A 25670-nucleotide genomic window follows, 5' to 3' on the forward strand; every position below is an offset into this window, starting at 1 on the left:
GTGGAAGGAGATCTCTGACTGAGATTAGAAAGTGTATTCGCTGAATTAGATCATGGTAAAAAAGTCTAAATGTAAAAAAGGATTTACAAAATCAAATGGGTGTTAGGGTTTGTCTTGTGCTTTTCATCTTAATTGAAAGACAAAATGATGACACAACTGCCAGGTTTAATACTTATAGCTGAAGCGTGTTCAACTGAGGAAGAGAAAGTGGTGTGAAAGCTATTTTCGGGTCACAGCTATTTATAGTTTTAAAATAATGACCATCATCCCGAAAGAGAAGACCAGAAAAGAAAGAGAGAGAAATAACATTATAATGGCACATTTTTGGTTGTCTGCCCAGGAAAAAAAGAACAGAAGTTTTAATGAGATGGTTCCTTTTACATTTCTTTGTCCTCTGTGCCAAAATAAGAAAATATGTACGTGTTAACTTAAACCAAATAACAGCACTGTATTGTTTTTATAAACTCAAGCTTAATAATCAGTTCTTGTAATTCAATGTCAACAAACTGTGTATATGGTGTTGTTTGAGAACAAAGACAGAACAAGGCCATCAAAAAAAATCTCTCAAAAACAGTGCTTTAGGAGCCGATACCCTCGTGGGCAAATGCTACCAAAATGTGACACGGTTGTGCCTCCACCCTTTTCACTCACTTCGTCCTCTCTCATACAGTACTATTGAAATAATGGGGAAAAACACCAAAATATAAATTGAAGTGATATATGTTAGCACTCTTGAAATGCGCTTAGCCAATCAGGGGACCGGAACGTGTAACCGTTTAGACCACTTTACCGGATAGTCCAGATACTCTTAGTTTCTTTTTTTATTACATTTTTAAAGGGATAGTTCAAGCAAATATCATAGTTCAGTCATGAAATGATGTCAGAATTTCCATTTTTGGTGAACTATCCCTTTATATCTTAATTAAATCTTTAAGATACTTGTATAACATTTTGATTTATTTATAAATGTACTGTTGATTGTGTTTTGTTCAAATGTTTGTGTAGTGTTCGGGATCAGAGTTTCTTATGTTTTCCAAAGTGGTCTATGGTAGACTTTAGTCTTCACGCCTGCAGAACTTTGATGTGTAATTGCCATAATTTGCGAAAAAAATAAAGCTGTCCTTATCACAAACTAAGCAACGCATACATGGCAAGTTTCCATCAGTCAGAAAAAGCTCAGCCCCATCAAGTGATATGCTTCAATCTCTGCATCACAGTAGGGGCTTCATACCACTGGCATGTTACATCGCTCTCCAGTAGGTCTACCTGTGCTATGCAGTGGCTTAAGTCTAAAGTTCCCACCGCAACTCTCTAATATTTCTAGGCTGTAATCCCCCAATAAACTGTTTGATTCCACGAATCATAGCACAAACAAAAGTATTTACTTAATGCAAAATATGCAAAAAAAAAACACCGGGAGACTGCATGTATTAGATATTATTTACTAGAATAATTTAGCTTCAATAAACACCCTGTACTGTGCAGTTTTTCTCATTTCCTCCCATAAAGCTGCTTTGGAACAATGCACATTGTGAAAAGCGTTATATAAATAAAGTTGAATTGAACTGTACTGAACAAACAGTGAAGGGTCAGTTTACTACTCAGGGTTCGGGATTTGAACAACAAGAACAACAGCCAGAGTAACGTTTACTCAACTCGGTTACCTGTGACCATCCCTAGTGGTTTTTACATTAGAGTTATTTAAATTCTTGACCTACACAGACTCCATTTACTGTACTCATGTCTAGGACCGTATCAGTACAGTAGCGGCTGGAATGTGGGGGTCCTTTGCATCAAACACGATTATAACCAAATTAACTATAAGAGAAAACCTAATGAAAGGCCATTGAGTTCAACCTTTTCATTTGGGTGGGAGACAGCAGGGATGCAGTTTAACGATACAGCAGTCACACGTCCAGCCCACAGGAGGACAGGAACATCGCACTGTATCAGTGATATCACTACACCCTGAGGGAGGAAACAGAGCCCTGCTGAGGAATTAACAGTTTATGTAGCTAAAAATGTGCTTTGTGATTGTTGCCACAGCCGGCAGGGCGGCACTCAGTGGGAGTCACTCAGATGTCTCTCTTTGCTGCTCGGTGTTGTAATAAGGGGTTTTCAAGCACAGCGTTTTGTTTTTAGACGCTACCTGACCTATAACACCTACTGTTGGCATCTTAGGGGAAGTGGGATGAGCTTGACACTTGTTTAAAAACACCTTGCAAATTCCTAAAATATTCTGAACTTTGTCTTCTCACAGACACTAAAGATTGCATTGTGCTATTGCTACAAAGCATTCATTGTAAATGATCAGCACTGATATTTCGTTCACATTGTGTCTGGAAGAAGTTCACATGGTTCTTCCCAGGACACAGACAGCGGATGTTTGCTTTGTCTCAGTCTCATGTTTCTTAGCCTCCAGCTTTCCTGTAGGTTCTCTGTGGTAGACAGCCGTCTTGCACCAATTCACTGTACCAACCAAACAATGAATAACCAAATTCATTATTGTAGCTTTCATCTTTCTCTTGAACGGTCAAAAACACTCTCACAATGAAAGCTAATTACTAACAGACATTCTGTAATGCTCGAATACCATTCAGTGAAAAATGACTGGCATGATGTAATGCCTAAGAGGACAGACCAGAGGGCTGAGAAAGAACACGAAAATTCAAGGTTCAAATAGAAATCTCTTTATAAACTACATATATTTAAATACTTTATAAAAGATGGCAAGAATTCAATTTCTGTAAGGTGATAATTAAAAATAAAATGTATGAATTATGATAAAAGTGCTAGGGTGGGGCATACTGAGTGGCCCCTACCTCTTTAAAATAACCAAATGCTTAGTTTACCTGCTTGCAAGTGATAAAAGCTGAAGTGGAAGAGGATGCCATAGAAACCTGTGAACACTTGACAAGACAATCGGGAACTGTTCGTTTTAAAGGTCCAGTGTATGAAATATTGGCATCTAAATGTGAGGTTAAGAATTGCAACCTACGGCTCACTCCACGCCTCCCATTCGGAGCACTACAATCTTAAAAATAAACTTGCTTCTCGATGCCAAAAGAACATTTAACATCTGAAGAACCAGGGCAAAAAAGTTCTTCAGATTATAAAAAGATAAGATAGAGATGTCTTTTTAAAGAACCTTTGACTGAATGTTTTTTTGTGGAACCCAAAAAAATCTTCTATATGGCATTGCAGTGAAGAACCCTTCAAGCACCTTTACTTTTAAGAGTGTACGGTGGCTGACACAGAACTAAGATCTTGTTGCGTCTTCACTTCTTTGCCGAACAAGAGCAGTTTTTCCGTTTAGGGCTACTATAGAAACAATTCCATGTAAGGGGACACGCGGTGTATGAAGATAAAATGGCTTATTCTAAGGTAAGAAATACATGCTGCTAACTTATGTAAGGTCTTTATACACCTTACATATTATTATATTGGATTTCTGTCAAGAGATCCTCCAAAAAAATTACACATAGGACATTTAATTAATAACCATCAAAAACCTAAATCTACTCTCTCTCAACAGGTATTGTCTAGCATTGCGAAACCTGGTAACTTACAGCACTTTTTGCATTATTGCTTTTCTAAGATGTATCACTTCCTTGTTTTCTCACTCTTGTAGGTCGCATCTGATAAAAGTGGCAAATTGCCTAAATGCAGACGTAAAAATAAATTGTTAATCCATATTGGTAGAAGTTAAAAACTATGTTTTTTATAGATCTTCCTTAGGTATGTATTTTTTTATCAATTTAGTGGACTCTATTAGTTACAGATACTCACAACAATTTAAAGCCCTATGAACCAGAAGTCCGTATTTTGACACATTTCTGAGTGAAAAAGAATTTCACTGCAATTTGATTGGATGTGGGCCTATAAAAACAGCCGATGCTCCGCCCAAGCCGTCTAACATAAGATGGATACTCATACAGGAAGCATTTTCCGATTTTAACTACAGATTATGAGGGCACACAGATTTTAAAAGAGAATGACAATTGATAAACTATTCACAAAACTCTCCAATATTTCATGAAAAAATTGGCATTTTGTATTTCACCATGACTAACATATTTATATTAAATAGCCAAAACTGATTCTATTGTGTCTTTAAGAAAATGTACAGAATGTGTCTTACAGCTCAGAGAGTCTAAGGATAGTCTGCACAAGAAAGTGAAAACTGTTTCAGCATTAACCTGTCTGTAAACAAACTCTAAACAACAGGCCCAAAAAGGGCTAAGATCCAGAGGTAGATACCAAAGAACCAAATCATCTCTTGGCCATGTCTTAATGCAAGACTTCCTCAGCTGAGCACACCAGACATTGAGTAATACAGAGATTATCTAATAACATGTGACCTGCAAATGAGCATGATCTCAGTTGTCTTGCATTTTAAACTATTCTGTGTGCGTCTGACTGTGTCTTTTAATATTAATGAACTCAATGATCATTTCTAACTTCACAAAAAACAAGCACAACGGCAATTAAGTAAGAAAGAAATTATTTATTATTCAGTTGGTTAAAGGCACGTTTGGACATAACACCAGTGGGATATTCAGTGCCAGCCGCCTTAGGGACCACAAAGAATCCCAGATCATGTGATAATGGAATTTGAGATTAAAATGAACAAGATTGGTTGATGTAAATCTCAGTTCCAAAGTCTTTCCTTTAAGGGTCGATTCCTTTATCCCTTTTTTGTTGATTTGGCCCAATAAACAGGTGATGGTGATGAAATTCCTGACCTATAAAAAGGTTCTCCAGACGAGAAGTTCCCGCTTATAACATGATGTTAAAATACTGTTTAAGCAATCGAAAGCAGTCAATCAACCAAAGGCAGGAGAAAAAGGCGGGACAATAGTGATATGGCTTTGCTCATTGGCTACGCAGCTGGGCACTCAGGTCCTGCAGTTCTGTAATGAGCTGCTCGAGCTCTGTGACATCACCTCTGAGATCGTCATGGAGATCTCCCGTGGCAACATCTGAGTAAAGTTGCTGTGAAGAGATAATTTCATTTCAAACAAAGCACTTATAATTACATTGAGGTCAACATTAAAATTGACCTTATTTCGTTTTTTTAATACACATTCCTGTTTTTATGATGCATGATACAATGGTGCGTTTGTTTCCCGATGAAACACATAAATGTTGTCTTTCATCAAATTTCTATAACATGTACACCCCATAAATGTTGTCTTTCATCAAATTTCTATAACATGTTCACCCCACTAAAATTAATTTTGGACGACATCACCAAGACCTTCTTTTTAAAATAAAGCACCTTTCATACAGAGACCACAACTCATGATCCAGTGAATACATTTTTTAAAAGGTTTAGATTTTCTTAACTCACCTTAGCTTTGGTGACCAGACTCTTCAGACTGAGTCGAGCTGAGGACAATAACTGCAGACATTCTTGAGGGTTGTTCTTAGACCTGCTGCAGCTGATAGCCACTGAGTGAGAAAGAGAGAGGGAATAATTGATGAGTTTCATCTCCAGGAGTGTCACAGAAGTTTGGGGCAGCTGGGACATAAAGCATCAGTATGCTGCAGAGCCCGAGACTGGGAGAGATGTAGCAAATGTGTAAAGGGTCATCACCGGTCAGGTCTGTACCTCAAGAATCAAAGACGTATGGAGAGAAATAATCATTATTTTCTGTATTGCAATTTAGTTCTCAGTCAGAACTAGGGATTGTGTGTATGTAAGAGACACTGTGTGTAATGCGTCTGCATTGGATCACGACCTTCAAATGTCTCAGCATGAAAACTCGCATTTGACACAAATCTGATTCACATCACCTGCCATCACATCATCACTTCTATGCGTCTAAATGCACGTTTAGCAGCCTCAAGCACCAAACTCTCGCTTGTTTACGTAGTAAAACAGAACTCTAAATAATGGTCACGTGGAGAAGTATGATACTTGATGTTGATGCTTTCGGAGTAAACAAAACCATTTTCTTATGAATTCCCTCGTCCAGCATGCATCTGTACGCTATTATTTCTCTCTCGCGTTTACATCCTCCCTATCTCTCTTTTCTTTCCCTGGCTGTCTCATCCCTGTGTTGTTGCCTGAAGCCGCGACAGCAAGAAAAGTGGTGTGATTAATGAGCCCAGAGCTCATTCACAAAACACACACGCACACAGATGTGCCTTTAATGCAGACCAACACATACATGAATACAAAGCAAGATTTACACGAATGCACAGGGGAATACACAAAACAGTGAAAAATGGCCTCTTACATATGCTCACATACTTTATCCACTCTTGCATCAATCGATTTTCGCGCGCGCGCACACACAAACACACATAGTAGGCCAGAATGAGAGGGAAGGGATGGAGGTGTGTGTGAATGGTTCCGCTACATTTCCTGAGCCTCCCCTTTATAAATCATTAAGATCAATAACAAATGGTCTAAAAACTCAAGGACAATGCTGATGGAGAGGAGAGTGCGTGTGTATGAGAAATGCTTCGTTGACAAACGAACGTATGAACATGTCTGGTGGAAAAAAACATAAGTTAAACCAAGTTGGAAACAAAGTTGGAAATTGGTTTTCTTAACATTGAATTAAACTGGGAACTCCAATCAAATACTTTGTGAAGCAGAAACCATATTAAATGAAAAGAAATCGCTGTACGAGCCCAATTGAATTTCTTTCAGTAAACTACTACCGGGCAATAGCGCACATTCGAAATGTAAATACCTTTTCTTTTTAGATCAGTTTAGATTAAGATGAATTACTTCATGGACTTTTGCAAAGTAGACCCCACAGACGCAGAAAACAGTAACAGACCATTTCAAAACTATTTTTTCTAAATTTACTATTTATTGGAATGTGTTTAGGTAAAATTTTTGTTTCATTCTGTGAATTACTTGCAAATAGAAATAATCTTTTTATTTGACATTTTTGAGAAATATTGTATTTATTTTCAGAACAAGAAACTGGAGAAAAAGGTCAAAATAAATAAATGTCACGTTCATATTCACTTAAGCCATACAAACAGTAATATTTCTAGGTTTCTACAAGCTTAAACATTTTTTTTGTGTGATAGCCTCGATTGTTATCACAGGTTTCATGTGTCTTATGCTATCAGTCTTTCACATTGCTGTTGGAAGAATTTATGTCACTCCTGAGGTTTAATTTAGTAGAAATTCAACAGACACTGGACTGGAATGGCCATAATAAATCTAGCAATGCGGATTCAATGAAAATGTATTTTTAATCTGTATATTCTGTATATTTCTTCATATACCAGCCCACAACGATAACCCATAAAACTAACAAAGCAACTCTTCTAACCCCCCAAAAAACGTCACCAAAAGTAACAGGTTGTTTAAAAACATATAATTAACACTTAATTTTATTAAAGCATGCTGGGAACTAGAAATCCCCAACCCAGTTTCAGCAACAACACAAACACCGAATGACATTATTCATGTAGTTCCAAAGCAAATGGATTAAATATGTAATATAGTTTAGAATAGTTTCCTGAAATGGATTTCATACCACGTTTCATTAGCTCATTTAAATAAGCTAAATTGAGCAAGCCACAAAAATCTTTGTGAGCGCATGTTACGCCCAATTTGAGAATAAAAGAGAAATGGAAAATGCCATTCAGTTCGAAGCCTGTGCTCTATCCCAATGGATGTTTAATTCAACACACACACAGACACGCACGCTGACCATCCCTCAACATCCCGCTTAATGAGATACACACAGACACGCAAAAACAACCCAGCTGGCAAACAAACACACACATGTCTACACAGACAGAGTAGTGGCACACTACAGCATGTTGTCTCTGGTGGAGGTCAGGGGGGTAAAAGGCTTGTTTGTCGTTCTTGCTCCTGGTGCATGTTCTCAATCCATCAGGCCTTCAAGACTCGCGTGCCGCCACATTAGCAATGACAGAGTGTCTCCTGCATGAGCGAGGGACCACAATTCTGTCTCTCTTGTGAAAGAGAAATCTAGACCGAGGATGTGAATAGAGCGCTTGTGCACGCTTTGGATTCAAGAAATAATGCTTTCCCAGAAGAACTAAAAATAGGAGAAGCTGAAATCCTTAAGTAGAATTTAAATTGTTAAATGCCTGTGTGCATGTATGTGTGTGTTCTCACCATTAGCCATGTCTCTGGCCCCCTTCACTACAGATCGGAAGCTGCTGAGGTCTTTCTCCCAGCCTGCAGCCTGCGTCTCACACCGATGGGCTTTACTTAGAAACTGCAGTGCCTGGAAACACACACACACACACCATATGTTAAGAGTTTCTGTGTGTCTCACGACATGCGTTGCAGAATACAGCATTTACGAGACGAACGCACATAAACACAACCACAATGTCATAATTACCAGTGGGAAACTCTGCATTTGAGTTAATTTAAGAATCATGGCAGAAGGAAATTGGTATTGGTCACGAAGATTTCTTTTGTTTACTGTTGATGAAGAACAGCATAACAGCGTGCTTGAAAATATAACTCATTTAGACGGCTTAAGACGATAAATAAAATACGCACATAAACATCAATAACAAAATCAATGTCTATCCTTTGCACTTATATTTAAGAGCTAACAAGTTTACAGTCTCTGTAGCTAAGAAGTTTAAACAATAAAAAAAAGACGAATGCCTAAATTGTTTTATTACAAAAGGAGCAGGTGAAGTAAAACGCCAAGTAAACAATGATACTTGAAGTCCCCTTCACAATTCTTTATTATTCTGCAAATAAATAACCAATAAAACGCACTAAAAAGTGCTTGTCAACTTTGACAATATCCGTATTTTATCATTTTAAAAGTACAGTGTTTTCCATTTCTTTCCAAAACAGTGGACACACAAGATATCAGAAGGACAGCGACAACATACTATGACAATAACCATGATATTAATAACATATAGTAGGTGGTGGTTTTGCAAGCATTAAACATTTTGCCACAATGGTTATAAACTCACTCTAGTGAAAGTGTTCCCAAAAAAAGTTATAATATTTTTTTTCATGTACCATTTTCCCCTTCATAACTATAGGCAATAATCTGAAATTGTGACAGCTATAATCTTAAACAATCTTCACTATTTAAATAAATCTCACCTTCTCATTATCTTCAATGTTGTTGCTATGGCCATTGCCATAAAGACGAGCATACTGCCTCCATATCTGAGCGTCTGTGCTGCATCGAGCAGAGACTCGACCAAAGAGCTCTTGCAACTTTGATTTAAGATTGGATGCCTGTTCACCACGGTGATCCGTCAGATTGTCAACTACTGCACGTACAAGGATTTCCAACACCTGGTTAAAAACAACAAATAACGATATACAAGTTTATATTTACAGTTTTGGTTTTGTTAATGAGAAAGACTGCGGTTTAAACTCAACCAGTTAAGACACCACCAGTATAAATCCTAATGTCGGATTAACATTTACCCTCTGTAGTACCCGATCCCAGTCTTTGCACCTTTGACCTCTTTGCCAAAACACACACAAATCTCTAAACTTGACCTCTGCATTCTTAGATTTTCCTAGTTTTATTAAACAGATGCCTAAACACAGGCAACATTTCAGGGCATCACAGTTCTTAAAGGTCCAGTGTATGTAATGTAGCGCATCAAGTGGTGAGGTTGTGAATTGCAACCAACCGCTCCCTCCACCACACCCCTCCCTTTCCCTTTCGTAGCACTATGGTGGCTGCACAGGACTAAGGTGTCGTACAACGTACGTATTTACGAATCGCACGCTCACTCTTCCATGTAAGGGGACCCACGGTGTATGTAGATAGGAATCTAAGGTAATAAAAAAACATAACGCTACATGGGACCTTAAAATGCAGAAAGTGTTCATAATTATGTTTCACTTCAGCTGAATTAGCCCAGAATTGTATGTCTATAGCTCATAGATGTCAATCTCACAATGCACTGCGGCAAACTCTTTTAATCCAAGAAATTGGACCATATGAGAGTTTTAAGAACAGAACTGGAGTGCACATTATGCTCTTCTAATTATTTGTCACCTTTACACCTTTCCATTCTTCCATCACTTGTACTCCTATTTGTGGATTCTCATTTTTCCAGCTGGCATTCAACCAACGTGTCTTTAATTTCAGCACACACTCTCTGAAGTAGGGCACGCTGTCTGTGTGCTAAAGCATTCAATATTAGATGGATACATACACACACACTGTAGCCAAGCCGCAGAGCAGATCCGAGCTGACAGATGTAACATGAGGACAGATGAAATACTCTCTGCACCTCATTCATACACACGCACACACACGCTGTACATGGCACCAGCAGAGCTGTGAGATTAAAGACGCTGTGCTTACATAACCACACAAACACTCCAGAAAGTTTGTACATGTGCCAGGAGAGAGACAGGAAGAGTTCATCCGATGTGTTTGAAAAAGTTTCACGACATGTGTAATTGAATATGGAAAGAATCACCACGGTAGATCTCTTTAAATAAAGCTTTTAATTTACGATCAACATTTATGACATAAATAAACAAACATTTTTTGACCAGACCGTTTAGTTTTTATAGTGAGGTATCATGTCGAGATCACGTCTGACCACGAAATTAAATAGAAAATTAAGTTGACCATTAAGAAAAAAAAAAACTTTTAGGAACATTTAGATGTTTTGCATTGTTTAAAAACGATTTAAGTTAAGTTTCTATTTTTCATTTGTGAATTATGATGACCTTTGTGGGTGAATTACGATTCTGAGACCGTTTCTGAGGAGACGACTAAAACAAATGACACTTGTTGCATTTCAGATCACGTGTTTGTGTGTCACACTATGAACGCTTCAGTGAGAAGTGATTAGTCAGAAGAAGCCGAATCTCCCTGAAAGGCATCTGTTAATGTGTGTGTATGTCAGAGACAGAGGCAGCTTTCTCAAACGCCAAAATCTAAACTAAGCGCACCACACCCTCAAAACACATGAATTGAAAGGTGGTCTTCACATTCCTCTGCGTTTGTGTGTGTGTTACAGCTATTAATCACATCCTTCACTTACCATCCTGCAGCACTAAACTCCACTGTAATGACTAAAGCAGAACCATAACCTAAGTGTGCGCGCATGCACATCAAGTGTGTTCTTTATAATGTACTGTATATACTGTAAATAATCAATGTAGCAAACACTTGACTAAAATGTTTCTAATTGGTTAGCATGCCGACATGCAGTATAGCGCCAGTGCACTCATGGCGATGCAAGTTCAATTCCTGTCTCGACAGCCCTTTGCCAGTCCCCTATCTCTACCCAATGCTTTCCGGTCTGCGATCCACTGTCCTGTCGCAATAAAGGCAAAAAAGCCCCTAAAATAACTTTAAGATCATTAAAATATTTCTTTTTTTTTAAAGGAGCAACGCTGAGATTTTAGCAGCATTTAGCGGTGAGGTTGCGAATTGCAACCAATGGCTCACTCCGCACCCTACGGTGGCTCTAACAGGACTAAGATGTCGTCATGTTTTCGCTTCTTTGCTTAAAGGCTAATTGGGCTTAAGCCCCGAATGTTTTGACAAAAGCCCCGAATCTTTTAGGTTTTTAAAAATAACTTAAACTTAGTCTTTCTGAATGGAGCAGCAAAAAATGAAACGAAAGCTCTATTACCGTCATACCTTGCGTGGTGGCGCCGCGGACGGTAATGCATCGCGCATCACTCCGTTTTTATTGGCAGTTGGCAAACAAGCTAACGAAGAAGAATATAAATCTTCTTTGTGGTTGTCATCAGGGGCTGGCGGGCTATTGTATGTTTATTCACTGGCGTCGTATAGCGACCTTTCCTGGCTAACCGGCTGAAGTTATGGACAAAGTTTTTTATAGGGAACACTAACAGTAAACCTCACCGGCCAGAGAGAGATTTAGAAGCAGCGTCAGACGAACCGCGGACAAGTGTTACAGGTTTGTGAATCCGTGACTGTATTGCTGGCTAGCTAGAGAGTTAACGTTAGGTGTTATTAAGAGAAATTAGTTGCTAATTAAATGAATAAGCTTTTTGGACAGTGCATCATTATTTTACTGTAACATATTACACAATATCATCTATATTTTATGCAGCAATTCTGAACAAAAAGTATACACATTTATTTAATAAGACACATGTCTTTGGAACTTTTATTGCACACATGAGACTTAAATTATTATCAGCGAGTTATGGTGGCGTTTTGGGCTAAAAGGGCTGTTATAAGTTTTACACGCCCCCCAAGCTTCCACTCTTTTTGGCACAAATAGAAAAAAAGCCCCAAAGCTTCATAATGCTTCATTCACCCATCACTATTTGCTAGCTAATGTTTTCTGATTTTACGGTGTTTGAGGGACTATTTTGTCACACAGATGAGTCAGCTTGGGAAGAGGAAGAAGAGGAAGGACAGGAAGCACAGCAAGGGACAGCAGGTGGATTAACTGCAGTTAGTGATCTAGGGACTCCGGAAAGTGGCCCAAAGCAGGTTCATCTCCCACAGTACCCCCTCAGCCAGTTTGGAGTTCAACAAAGAGCATTTAACAAGGCTTGTTTTTCATGTCGCCTATACGGAAGGCAAAACATTCGTGCTAATAAAGATGCACTCAGTTCCTCTGGGTTTTCAAATTGAAAGAGGGCTTTGGAATCCTTCCGGGAGCATGAAAGAAGTGCCCTCCACATTTCCACCATGACATGCTGGCAAAGTTTTAAAAGCACAAAAACTCATGGGGATGTAATTGAGCAGCTGAAAACTGCAAGTGCAGCAGAAATCTCAGAGGCACCAGTACCTTCACCGTATTGTGGCAGCAACCACCTTTTTAGGAAAACAAGGCATCCCATTCCTGGGGCATGATGAGCAGGAATCTAGCCAGAATCAAGGCAACTTTATTGAATGTATGAAGCTCCTTAATCAATTCGACCCATTTCTACAAAAATATACTCCCCCTTCTCACACCACGTATCTCTCTCATTTTTCCCAAAATGACATGATAACCAGCATTTCACAAGAAATCACAGAAAGCATCATCAAGGAAATGAAGATTGCAAAGATGTAATGGCAGACGAGGCCAGAGACCGATACACAGAGCAGCTTGCAGTCTGGGTGCGTTTTGTTACGCAAAAGGGCGTAGTGCGAGAGTGTTTTCTTGGGCTTCGGAAGTTACAGGGCTTTGATGCAAAGTCCATTGCAGATGAGATAGAGGCAATGTTACAGTCGGACAATTTGGGTGACCTACTGTGTGTTGCACAAGCCTATGATGGGGCATCTGTAATGAGTGGAGCAGTGGGCGGTGTCCAAGCCCTCTTCAGAGAGCGACACCCTGAAGCAGTGTATGTGCACTGCTTTGCACACGAACTCAACCTTGTTCTGTGCTACACATGCAAAGCTATTCCTGAAGCTACCGCATTCTTTGACCTGCTGGAGAATGTGTACACATTTTTCAGCAACTCACTTGTGAACCACAACAAGTTCATAGAAATCCAGAAACAACTTGGATTAGACTCTGGTGGTGAAGATGTGTTCAGGAAGGGCATGGCCTTATGTGAGGCAAATGACATCCAGCTCCTTGTTGGTCCCAGGCAAAAACAAACGATATGATGGTTTTGTGGTGGAGTCAGCCTGTGAGTCAACCTCCAATCTGACCACCTCAGATGAATTGAGACAACAGCTTTTTTATCCACGCCTGGACAGGATGGTAGAGGAACTCACCCATCGGTTTTCAGGTCTGGGAGAAGCACTTATGTCAGGAAAGTTGACTAATGATGTCACATTCCAAAGCACGTCAGTTCATAAGCACGAAGCAAGAGGAATAATGACCCCAATTTACTTTACATGCTTCATGTAATTCCTTAGATGTGATGCATGTGTGTGACAACAACAAGCAGAGACAAGGGCAGTTCTGAAACAGAAAAAGAGAGATGAAGAGAGACAGGGACCGAGAGAAAGTGAGGAAGAAAGAGGCTGACAGAAAGATACATTATGGGGTGAAATCTCTATACATTTCCAAGTCAATTTTCTACTCAAATCTGTAATAAAAACAATTGCATTACATTGCAAAATACAGCAAAGGCATTTTTACTAGCGATGTCAGAGATTTTAACCCCACAGAGCATAAGGAGTCAAGTGTGGGTGTAAATATAATCCCACAAGATTTATGTTCACACCTCAAGTGCAAACTGACAGACAGAATCCGAGCAAACAGTCTGCACACAGTTCAAGTTTTATATAAGGACCACATGTTGTCATGACACCACACATGTGCGCTCACATTGCTCATTGAATCATGAACGCATACACATTCCTAAAGCGTAGGTTCATCTTCTCGACGCCGGTCTTTTCCCCTGCAGCTATCATTTCTTCACCTTCTCAACCGTCATCTCTCCTCAGTGTTTTGAATTCTCCTCAGGCTGCTCGGCAGATGTGCAGAGATCTTTGTCACTGGAGTCTGTGGTGTAATATTGCTGATGTCGCCTCAGACGTTTGGCCTCATTTTTCACTTCATAGACTCTCATCAGTCACCAACAACAACACGACCATCAACTATCATCTGAAGACCACAGGATGATGCGATGCTTTATAGTGATTCTTCAGTGATTGATTCTTCAGTCAGACAGACTTCATTTTAGCAAATGGATCATATGTTGAAGCCCTTTTCCTTATTTATTTTTTAATTTAAAGTTGAATTTTCCAGAATTTTAATATTTTGTACATTAGGCTACTTATAAAGAAATACTACGTTTTTAATAATATATTCCTTATATTACCTCATCTGGATCATTAAAGGTCCAATGTGTAAGTAGAGGATTTATAGACAGAAATGTAGTATAATATTCATAACTATGTGTTCAGAGATGTATAAAGACCTTACACATAATGAAGCGTTATGTAGGGGACGGGCATATTTCTCTCTACATACACTGGAGTCCCCTTACATGTAATTCACCATGTTTTTTCTGCAGTAGCTTTAAACAGACAAAAATTTTAAATATGTAATTTATAAATATGCATTTATAAATATTTTCATAATATTTTCTTCGGAAAATAAATAAAAACTTGACGGCATGTTAGCCCTGTGTTAGCCACCGTATTGTTTTAAAAGGGAGGTGTGGAGTAAGCCGGTGGTTACAATTCACAACTTCACAGCTAGATGGCGAATTTCACACACTGGACCTTTAAAAGTAAGGTTTTAATACCAAAGATTGGATTTTTCATTTCTATTCGTTCTATTACTGTGTTCAGGTCAATCAAGGTCATTACCGGAAGCATTAAGCACATTTGATAATTGTTTCAGCGTAGTAAAAACGTAGCGAGATCAAATGTCGTGTTTAAATATTTCAGATATCTTATATATTATTTTCTACATTCGTGAATATGTCCATTCTTTAGGCAATAACGCAGAAAAAGTTGCAGCCAACCAGTCAAATAAATGCATGGGAGGGCATTGTTGATACATGATTAAGACAATACATTTGTACTCCCTCATTCAATCACCCTAAAATGAATCTATACATCCAAATACAAATACCCCAAAATGTTGTCAGAATTTGGGCTCGGGACATTATCTGTGACTCGTAAATTGGAACATACAAATTTTTTATATTGGCTTTTATAAATAAGACTCCTCCCCCTCATGATGGGGGAAGTGACATCGTACGGTTGTCTGGGTGGAATTCCTGCACGATCCGCTTAAAGCATGAAATTAAGGAGAGGGGATTTATTCTCTCGAGACGAGTGAATGAAGAATGGAGCTGAGATGGAGAGATAGATAAGAGTATACTTGATGCATCTGAATTCTGTTTTTAGCTCTGGATGGATCATTCTCTGTGGAATGTGAATTAATTGCAGGATCAATGAAAGAGACAAGACTTTTAGACTGCTTACCGAGATGCATTAACATACACAACATCTTCTCTTTATTAAACGGGTGCTCTCATCTAATTTCCCACTAACATGAGTTCTGATGGGTTTCTGTGCTGTGGGAGATAATAAAGGGAATAAAATGAAAAGTCGAGAGGAGTGAGTGATGATTTTGAGTCTGGCTAAACTCAAGATGCCAATTACAGTCTGAAATCGTCTGGTGGGCTCTGGAGGAGAACTCTAGAATGCTAGAGTTGACCACCCCAACTTCTGTGCTTTCATGACACAAATTTTAATTGAGCTGCTGGCTGCTCGCTGGACGTAAATGAATAATCCAAACAATTGAAAACGGAGGGGAAGACGTTGTTAGGTGTGAGTTTGTGAAGAGAAAACTAAAACTGAATTCAATACAATTGTCAGAAAACACCTTTTCTATTAGGTGTTAAATTGAATTTTAAATGCATCAATCAACTATTTTATACTTTCATATTGTATTTATGTATTACATCAAAATGTTGTTTAAAATTTATAATAAAAATTATTGAATATTCTATAAGAAATAAATAAGAACTAGACCAGATGCTACAATTTTGAATAAACAAATAAACATGAATTCAAAAACATTTGTTATTTTTTTACTATTATTTTTGCCATTATTATATTAGGGTTTCCGCTATTATCATTTAAAACAAAAAAATTATAGTTTCATGTAATTATTTTTATTATAAATTATAAATATTTTTATTACTAAAGATTTCATAAAAATCTATTAAAGATTTTATTAAATAAAAGTAGAAATAAAGAAAATCTATACCAGATGCTACAGTAACCAAATAAACATTAATAAAAAAATTGTTTATTATTACATCTTTTACTATTATTATTTTATTGTTTTACCTACTATCATTTATTGCTCACACATTTTAATGTAATTATTTTTGTCTAGTTTCAGAGACATTTTTGCACCAAGCGATTGTTATTTCTGACCCTAAACAGTGTGAACGGTTAAGTCAAGAAGATTCTTCAAACACTGTTGTGTGCGAAAAAGCAGCCCTGAAACAATAAGCAAACTGAAACAAGATTAAATCTGCTCCCATGCAACCGAAAACAAAAAACCTTTGTTTCCAATTTGGAGCCCAAACGACTCCCCTCAATATAATTGCTCTGAATAAAGTCAACACACTCCCTCAGAAAGGATTAATACAAAGTTTACATGTGCTTGTTATCACCTATCTTGCAGTTTTTTGTGCCAGTTAAATTGCAGCTTATTTATAACCAGCAAGCATTGATCACAGTAGGGAAGGTTGGTGCTTAAAAATTGAAGATGCACAATCTAGCTTCGTTTTTTTAAGGGAGAGCCATTATATCTGTGAAAATAAAAGATAATTTACTGTCATTGTGGTGACCCAGGAGTGGCTGTAAACGGAAGGAAGTAAACAACTACCAGGCATCTGACTACCAAATGATAAAACAAATGACACATTTAATAGGATGTAGCAGCTGGTACATCAAGCAACGGCAGCACAAACGTGTCTAATGGCGTAGAGTTATGACACCGGTGCTATTATATGTACAGCTGACTAAGCAAGCGTGATGAAGAAATAGGTGTGTTATAGACACATACAGACTACATCTGGACACACTGTATTCGATGTATGTGTTGCTTTAAATACTTCATTTTCAATGTTCAATGTTCAATTCGTTTTTACCAGGGGATATCAAACTTTTTTTCAGCCGAAATCCTTAAAACAAAATCATTTACTTGAAGTACCCCATGAGAGGTACTCTACCTGAGCAAGTTAATATTTAGATAACTTAATAGCACATTTGCATATTTAATTATTATTTTATGGGTCTTGAGGTTTTTATTAGTAGTTTCCTACATAACTGTTGTTATTTCTAAATATCTCTTTGCAATTTAAATGTCATCGAAGTAATCAAAATAACTTAAATGTGCACTGATAAACATACAGTGTACCTCACGAATTCCCTGCAGTTTGCGAAGCCCAATTTCTGGAAAACCTGATTTATAGAATATATTTTTAAAGTCCCCATGAAATGAAATTTACCTTTTTTCACTTAAAGTATGAATGTTTACCTTAAAATAAACATTCAAAATCAACAGCCAAAACTGATCAACAATTATTATGACAGGATTCTGCACTTTAGCTTCTCATAAAATTCCAGCTTGTCAGAAAAACAAAATGCTATTCGCTTTAAAGGAGGAGGAGCCACTTAATAAGCAACTTCCTGTTTCAGTGGAAATAACATCAATATCAACAACAACAACAACAACAACAACGCTGTATGTTTCAAGGCACTTCAGTGTGTCTTTAAATGTGGACCTGCCACATAAACTATATAGTAACTAACTTCTGAGACAGTTATAAGCTGACGGTATATAAAGTCTGACCCATATAGACCGCTTTGGAAGACGTAAAGAAGGTTGGTTTAATGCTGGTCCAGAAGAACTTTGTTTCAGTTTTTTTACATTACACAAACGTTTCAACAAAATACAACCAACAAAACATTTAGAACAGAATCAAAAGGATAAGATAAAATATTTTTTTTATTAAAAAATATGGAATGAAACGTGTCATTGTTTGTAAGATTTAAATAAAAATCAATAAAAATGAAACCAGAAGTGCCTCTGGACCAGAGTTGACATCTTGTGAAGTGGTCTATAGTCACAATCAGTAGCATATCACTCATCAGGCACACGTGCACGCACACACAAATGTTTCATTATGCATGCAGTCAGGCAGCTGTTAAAAGGGTTGGAAGCTGTGATGACAAGCAACACACAAGACAAAAATCCAGCTGCTTCACACTGGTTAAACAAGCCAAAAGTTTTTTTTCCCAAGTTTGTGCTTGTGGATATTCAGACTCGGAAATATCTTTAGGTTGTAAGCAAAATACAAAGATAGTGAGTCAACCCACCTCCACGTCCTTGTATTTGTCCTTCAGGTCCATGAGCCGATGGTACACTCTGATAGCTTCACTGAACTCGCCCAGATCTATACACACAGCGATGAAGTTCTCCCAGATCTGCCATCGCTCATAATTACACTTGAGTGCTTCCTGAAGAGTGCGGAACGCCTTCTCCCTGCCACACACAAAGAAAAACACCAGTGTTTATCATAGAGACTACACGCAGTACGGTTTTACTGGATGTGGTCTTCATCTCAGTGAACAAAAAGGACAGCTTTGTGGCTTCGGCGCAAAAACAAACTATTGCCAAATCACGTCAAAGGGCTTTTCCAGAATTCTCCAGCTCCATTCCAAACCTGGAGAGCTAGCGAGCATTGCTCATGAGCCCAAGAAAAATCAATGATGGTTAAATGAATTTAACACAAAAAATTATACAATTGTTAACAATTGTCAATTTTTTGCATTGTTAGCTTAGCAATATGATAACGTCTTAAGTTTTGAATCAACCAAATGGTTCATGCGTCAAGTTATATATGCAGCAGACAGCTCAGTAGATTTTGGAACGGAGTCTATATTTATTAGAAGGGCTGTCACATAAGGCTATGAGTTTTAATATAACATGAAGCTCAAGCTCCCTTTTAACAAGTGAATGCTGGTGCACACATACACACACTCGGAGACGCACACCCTTGCTCTGTTCTGAATGGTCCCTGCAAGCATTAATCAGTTTTTAATAGATGATTTCAAAGCCTCATCTCAGGGATGAATGCACCGGGCTAATTGGACCAGAAGAAGAGGAGAGAAATCATTCCCAGAATCCCTCAGGTGCTTGCTGTTACAGTGTCGTTCCAGGAAAGACCTTCAGTTCTTGCAGGAAATCTGCACAACCTCCAATCATGTAGCGCAGCAAATGTCCTAACTGGCATTCAGCGCCGAAATCTGGTTAATATTGGCCGGCTGGTAGATGTTGCGACGGCTTCTGGGGTAGACACGCAGCAAGAGCCCGCAGAAGATTTATCTTTGCAATTACAGCTGCTAAAGTTGTTCCTGCTGTAATTGAAAAGCAGGGAGGCCCAAGAGGCTCCTCAGCTGATGCAGACACAGACACGTTGCATACATCAGGTCAACCCGAACCTGAATGGGCTTATCTGACGTTTGTACATGGTGGCAAGGTGAGGGATATAAAAGCGTGTGAGGAGTGCTATTGTAAAGCTTTACATACCATACAAATTTGTCCTCAAAATATAGGTCGCACACACACGCACACACCTCTATAAAAGGGAAAAAGAGGAGGTAGGCCAATCATAGCAGAGCTTCACGTCTACTATACATAACTGTCTAAAAGGGATAGTTACACAAAAATGTATTCATTTACTGAGCTTGATGTTGTTTCAAAACTGTATAAATGTATTTGTTCTGATGAACTCAAAAGATGATACCGTTCTGGGGCACCATTGACTTCCATAGTAGGATATGAAACTACTATGGTAGTCAATGGTACCCCAGAACAGTTTGGTTAAAAACATTCTTCCAAATATCTTCTTTTACATTTACATTTAGCAGACGCTTTTATCTTTTGGAGCAGTAAAATGTATAACGGTTTGAAACAACTTAACGCCAAGTAAATTATTATAAAATCTTAATTTTGGGGTAAAATATCCCTTTAAAGGTACAGTGTTGGACCCGAAAACAGCTTGGTGTTCATCATTTTTAAAGTAGACTTAATTTCTGGCGTTTGAACATGTACTCACTTCATCCTCAGTTTAATGTACGCCGTGGAGAGGTTGTTCCATGCTTCAGAATTCTGAATGGGGAAAGTAAACGATAGTGAGGTCCACAGGTTCAAGACATTTGTCAAAATAAATTGAGGTAAATAATAAACCTCCTTGAAGACCAGACACAGAGAATACTTTGCAGAAGCTTGTTTACTGGTTGTCTGGAGTCTGGCCCTTGACAACGGTTGAATTTTAAGTACACCATTAACAGCTACACTACATCTAATGCTGTTCTTGTGGGCTTTATAGATACATAAAATGCGAGTACAATGCCTAAATAATAAACAAAAACAGGGAAGCACTTGGAGAACCAAATCAAATGTTAGACATTTATCACATATCGGCACTTTTAGTGACTATTGACTCCTAAAAGTTAACACCTGTAATCAATGTTTGCATTACACACACACGCATTGCAGGACATTTTGTGTGATATATAACTTATATAACACATGGGTTTATGGTGGAAAAGTAATAAAAATGAAAAACCGTTCTGAACAAGTTTTATAGTGACTTCATTAAACAATCAGTCCTCTGGCACATAAAAGGATCAGTAAGTGAAAAACACCCTGACCCCATTTCTTTATGATAAGGTGATGCCGTTCTCCTAATAGGAACCTGTGTGACCTGCGTGATCATGTGACTTACATCTGGTTCCATCCCGACGCACCTCTGGAAAGCTTTGGCAGCGCCCTCGTAACCTTCCAGCGCAAAATAAGCGCAACCCAGGGAGAACCACACACCAAGCTGCAGAGACGTAGAAAGATTAAATACGGTCAAAAAGGGCAGAAAGAAAATAAATGACAGACTTCAAGTGCTCCTCTCGTCTTTTAAGATGTTATTCGGGCACTAAAAATTAATGATGTCTTTTGAACCTATAACCTGGAGCAATCCGTCTCCCAATCCATCCTTTTCTCTTTCTTATGTTTTAAATCATCTCTCTCTGCTCCCTCATCCTCATCTTTGCATCGCCGTCTGGCCCCGGTCCATCTTTAATTCCAGGTCTAGCCCTGCAGGCAGCATTTAGCTCTGTGAGGCCCTGCAGCGGAGCCGCGAGGCACAGCGCCGAGATGGTGTTAAAAGATCACGCCGAGGTCAACAACAAGTCCCACAGGAAAATTACTTTGTCTTATTGCTGCCTTCGCTTCTGCATTATGGATGAAGGGAGAAATGAAGAATGGGAAAGGAGGCTGTGTACGTTTCGGGGGGCCTCGGGGAACCCGATACCACTCGAATATACGCTGCCATACTGCTTCTGTGTGTTCATCCTGTTCTTTGCCAATCCTCTCTGAACATACCAGCTTTTGATGTTCTTCTGGAGTTTATGCGCACGTGTGGTCCATATCAAAATATACCAGAAGCTCTCAAACCCTCAGAGCTAGTGGAGACCTTAGTGACCCTTTTCTTACCGACAGTGTCGGTTCGTTTTAACTACATAAAAAGGCTAAAAATTGGCCACGTTGGTTTTGGATTTATAGAAATCAAGTTTGTATTGATCACTATGAATTCTATTAACCTCAAATGTTGAAGCGTTTCATGTAAACATTTAATAAAATTCGGAAATCAAATTAAATAAATTCCCGAAACACTGCCACTTTATTTTTCATGTCGAATGCCTATTATAAACAAACGTGTGAACTGATATAAATTTCATTCAATTTAATTGAATTTATTGAAGGTTGAATTAAATTACTTTGGATGATCAAATGTTTTTAAAGTTGTAAGAACTAATCAAATGTTTCCTTGTTTGGATGAGCTCTGTTCTCTGTCCGTCATGTCTATCAGCACTTACAGGGTAGGAAGCTACATGGGGCCAAATGTATAATTAACTCAACAGCTCGCGGCAGTGCAAACACCTCTTTTGGTGAAAAAAACAACTGTCTGTTTTTAATAAAGTCACGCATTGCAAATTAGCACTGAAAAGGTGTGGAGACATCAGTTTTGGCGACTGACCTTATTGCATATGGATTTGTAGGAGTTTCCTCTTCAGACGTAAACTTTAGGGAGGAGAGTATTTAAATGAATCACGCCCAAGCGATTTACTAAGGTTTGCACTCTTCGTTGAACTGGCATTTGTGGCTTTATTTGACAGTAAAAAAAGCATGTCTTAAAGTGGCTGTCCGTAAGAATGGTGTCTTTGTCGCCATCTCAGTTTGCAATTGCTGCTGCAGGTGATGTGCGGAGGTATTTTCTTTACGCGAGTTGTGATTCGGCACTGCTCAACTGCGCAGATGAGTCTGGTGTTTTGAGTCGTATGTCACGTGTGGCCTGTGACAGTGAACCGATGAAAATCTTCACTGTACATCAGCAGCGTATAATAAACATAAGAGTAAATATGGCATGTAAAAATAAAAACAAACATACCCAAATAGCATAAAACTACAGTTTTGGCAGAGAGTCGATTTGTTGTTTCTCATCGAAACTCCCGTAGCACAAATGTCTCAAATGCTGACAGGTACGGTCATATATCATAGTACACCAAACAACTATATATACATAAACTATACATGAACAAAGCCTTGCCATCATGTCCGGACACAGGCTTCACTTATCCCGTGCGAGTGATTCACAAAAATAGATGATTTCTCAATAACACGAGTAATAATACTAATCCCGTGCAAATAGGGCGTAAGTTACATTTATCATAACGAACATAACAAAGAGAGAAAGAACAACCGATGAGACCGTATAGCCATCTGTAACACCAAAAGTGCGCTACGGCTTTTGTGTTATCTATTGAATTAAAATGTCTTAACTGTTCTGAAATAAATCCATGTCTGCCAATATTAATTCTTGTTTTCGCACGAATCCGTTCACATTCCCTTTTTCTTTGTAAACTCTCATCAGTTCGTATTTCTTGGTTTTCACAACTGATGAATCCCCAGATGTCAGCTAAGCGCTGCTTGCCGTTAAAAAGTAGAAGTACTAAACAGCGCCATAAAAATATCCTAAAAGTTTCCAAGAAAAAAATGTCTGTGTACAATGCTACCCCTGTCACCTTCAGCATCCGCACGTGGGCTAGCAGCCGGGTCCTCTTTGTTCTGTTCAAGAATTTGACGAAATGAAGCATCGACGAAAGACACCAAATAAGGATTTATTTGGCGACAGGGAAAATTACAAACCATTATTACAAGCTTTCCGTGGTAAATCCAGAAAGGGTAGTGACACAGTTTTAAACACTGTTCTTTCATGTACTTGTTTTAGTTCAAAAGAACTTACGGATTGCCACTTTAAACCATGCGCTAATTTGTGCTGCTCTTGTTATATTGCGTTGGTCATTATGGGAATAAGATTGCGCCTGTGTTTTTTTAACGTGCGCCTTGTTAGCAAATCCTGCAGAAATGTCAATTCCCATTGGCGTTTTCTTGGAATTGCGTTCTAGCGCTACTTTGCCCTGTTTAGTAAACCTGGCCCTCAATGTATGCATGAGTCTGTGTGCGTCATACCTGCATGCTATTGATTTTGAGGGAGCGCTCAAAACATTCCACACACTGCTGGAACTCTTTGTTCCGGAGGTGATGCAGAGCTTTGGACCTTTGGGCGCGTGCGCTGCGGTGATTGGAAAGCTCCCACGCTCTGTCGTAATACTGGGGATCCTTCAGAACGTCTCCTAACAGGCAGTACAGAGACGGGGTCTCCTTTTTCTCCAGTTCCTGCCTCAAAATCTCCTCTGCCTGAGAGGAAAAGTGAATTCAATGAAGTTGAATTCATAAACAGTCACATTAAATATAAAAACTGACTTGAGTTATGATTGTGATATTAGTTATTTATTAGAATCAGTAACAAAACATTTTTCAAGAAACGTTTTGCAAGCATAGCCAAAGTCAACCTTAAAATACAAATTCACCCCAAAATGAAAATTATGTCATTTGTGCTTATAGATCTGTCATTTACTTACACTCAGTTAGACTTAATACATTATATAAGAATAGGCACATATTTTGGGAATGTAATGGACTCACAACATAAACCAACATAGCTTCAAGGTGTGTGGTAAACGCAAAAAATCCTTCACACACTTCAAAAACCATTACTGTGAAATAAAAGCCCATGTAAGTTTTTTAAGCTTAGCCGAAATGCAGTTAACATATGGCCTCTATACAATCCAAGTAAATGTGGTTTCAAGCTCAAACAAGTTCGATGTGAGGCGATATTACAGCGTGGCTCTCTTCTGCCCTTCAACCTCTGCTGTTATACACTGGACGGGTGGATAAAGAGCTTTTTGCAAACGCTCAGAAGTGCAGCCACAGTGGGAGAAGGGGGCAGGCAGCTATACAATTCACATTGCTTTGCTAGCACTTCTGTCCGTGCTTATTTATTTTTTACCAGTACGCATTGAGAAGTGGGAACAATATTTCTTCTTCCTCCATACAATAGGTACATTAACAGGAGGAAAAAACGTAAGACCTGAAAGCCTTTACAAAAGATGAAAAAGCTCTTTACTTCAATACAAAAAGTCTCACTTTTCTCTTCTAAAAGAAAAAATGTGGAGGAAGATGCAAGAGAGCAGTAGAGAGTGAAAGAGACGGGATGAAAAAGAGAGACTCGTGGTTTGACAGGACTTGAATGATCCTTTGTTCCTCACGGCCGTTATAAAGTGCACACTTCGCATTCCACGCTAACAAAAATCTGCTGTTGAGTCCAGACCAGCTGACCAAAGTCCAATAACCAGCCAGCAGTTTCACGCAGCCCAGTAACAAACAGCCAGGCTGCAGTTTCCCCTCACGCATGGCAGGAGCTCAAATGGATGCTAATCTGGGACTGGGTAAGCAGTTACACTGGTAATAACACGGATTGGACATTTCGGAAGGGAAAACTGGTACTAGAGAGCAAAATAAAAGACTGCAAAGAGCCAAGAAACGCTCAGACTTTTAAATATATTCGTCTCTCACCATTTCACAAAAGAACGCACGCATGCACGCACTCCCCCTACCTAACTTTGGTCAACCCTCAACATTTTCTCTTGGACCATCCAGATGGTGGAAGATTGTGTGTATAAGGTACCAAGATGTTATTGTGGTCGTTAAAGGGGCAGTTCATCCAAAAATTCTGTCATCATTCACTCAGGCTCATGTAATTTCATACCTGTATAAATGACTTTGTTCCAATGAACACAGAGAAATATATTTGGAAGAATGTTGGCAATTAACAGTTC

General features: G+C 38.7%; 1 protein-coding gene across 2 annotated transcripts in view; it reads right to left on the reverse strand.

The window, feature by feature from the left end:
* Positions 1 to 4489: 4489 nt before the first annotated feature.
* Positions 4490 to 25670, reverse strand: part of ttc27 (tetratricopeptide repeat domain 27) — a 65292-nt gene continuing 44111 nt past the window's right edge. For both annotated transcript variants that reach the window (XM_079458236.1, XM_079458235.1), the window contains 8 exons: positions 23962 to 24189; positions 21164 to 21262; positions 20492 to 20544; positions 18750 to 18915; positions 9089 to 9286; positions 8123 to 8234; positions 5354 to 5454; positions 4490 to 4995 (listed from right to left, as the gene is read on the reverse strand). In XM_079458236.1, the coding sequence (XP_079314362.1) occupies positions 4876 to 4995; positions 5354 to 5454; positions 8123 to 8234; positions 9089 to 9286; positions 18750 to 18915; positions 20492 to 20544; positions 21164 to 21262; positions 23962 to 24189 (1077 nt within the window). In that variant the 3' untranslated portion in view covers positions 4490 to 4875. The remainder of the gene's footprint in view (positions 4996 to 5353; positions 5455 to 8122; positions 8235 to 9088; positions 9287 to 18749; positions 18916 to 20491; positions 20545 to 21163; positions 21263 to 23961; positions 24190 to 25670) is intronic.

The sequence above is a fragment of the Barbatula barbatula genome (assembly GCF_947034865.1).
Source record: "Barbatula barbatula genome assembly, chromosome: 6".
NCBI classification, from domain to species: domain Eukaryota; kingdom Metazoa; phylum Chordata; class Actinopteri; order Cypriniformes; family Nemacheilidae; genus Barbatula; species Barbatula barbatula.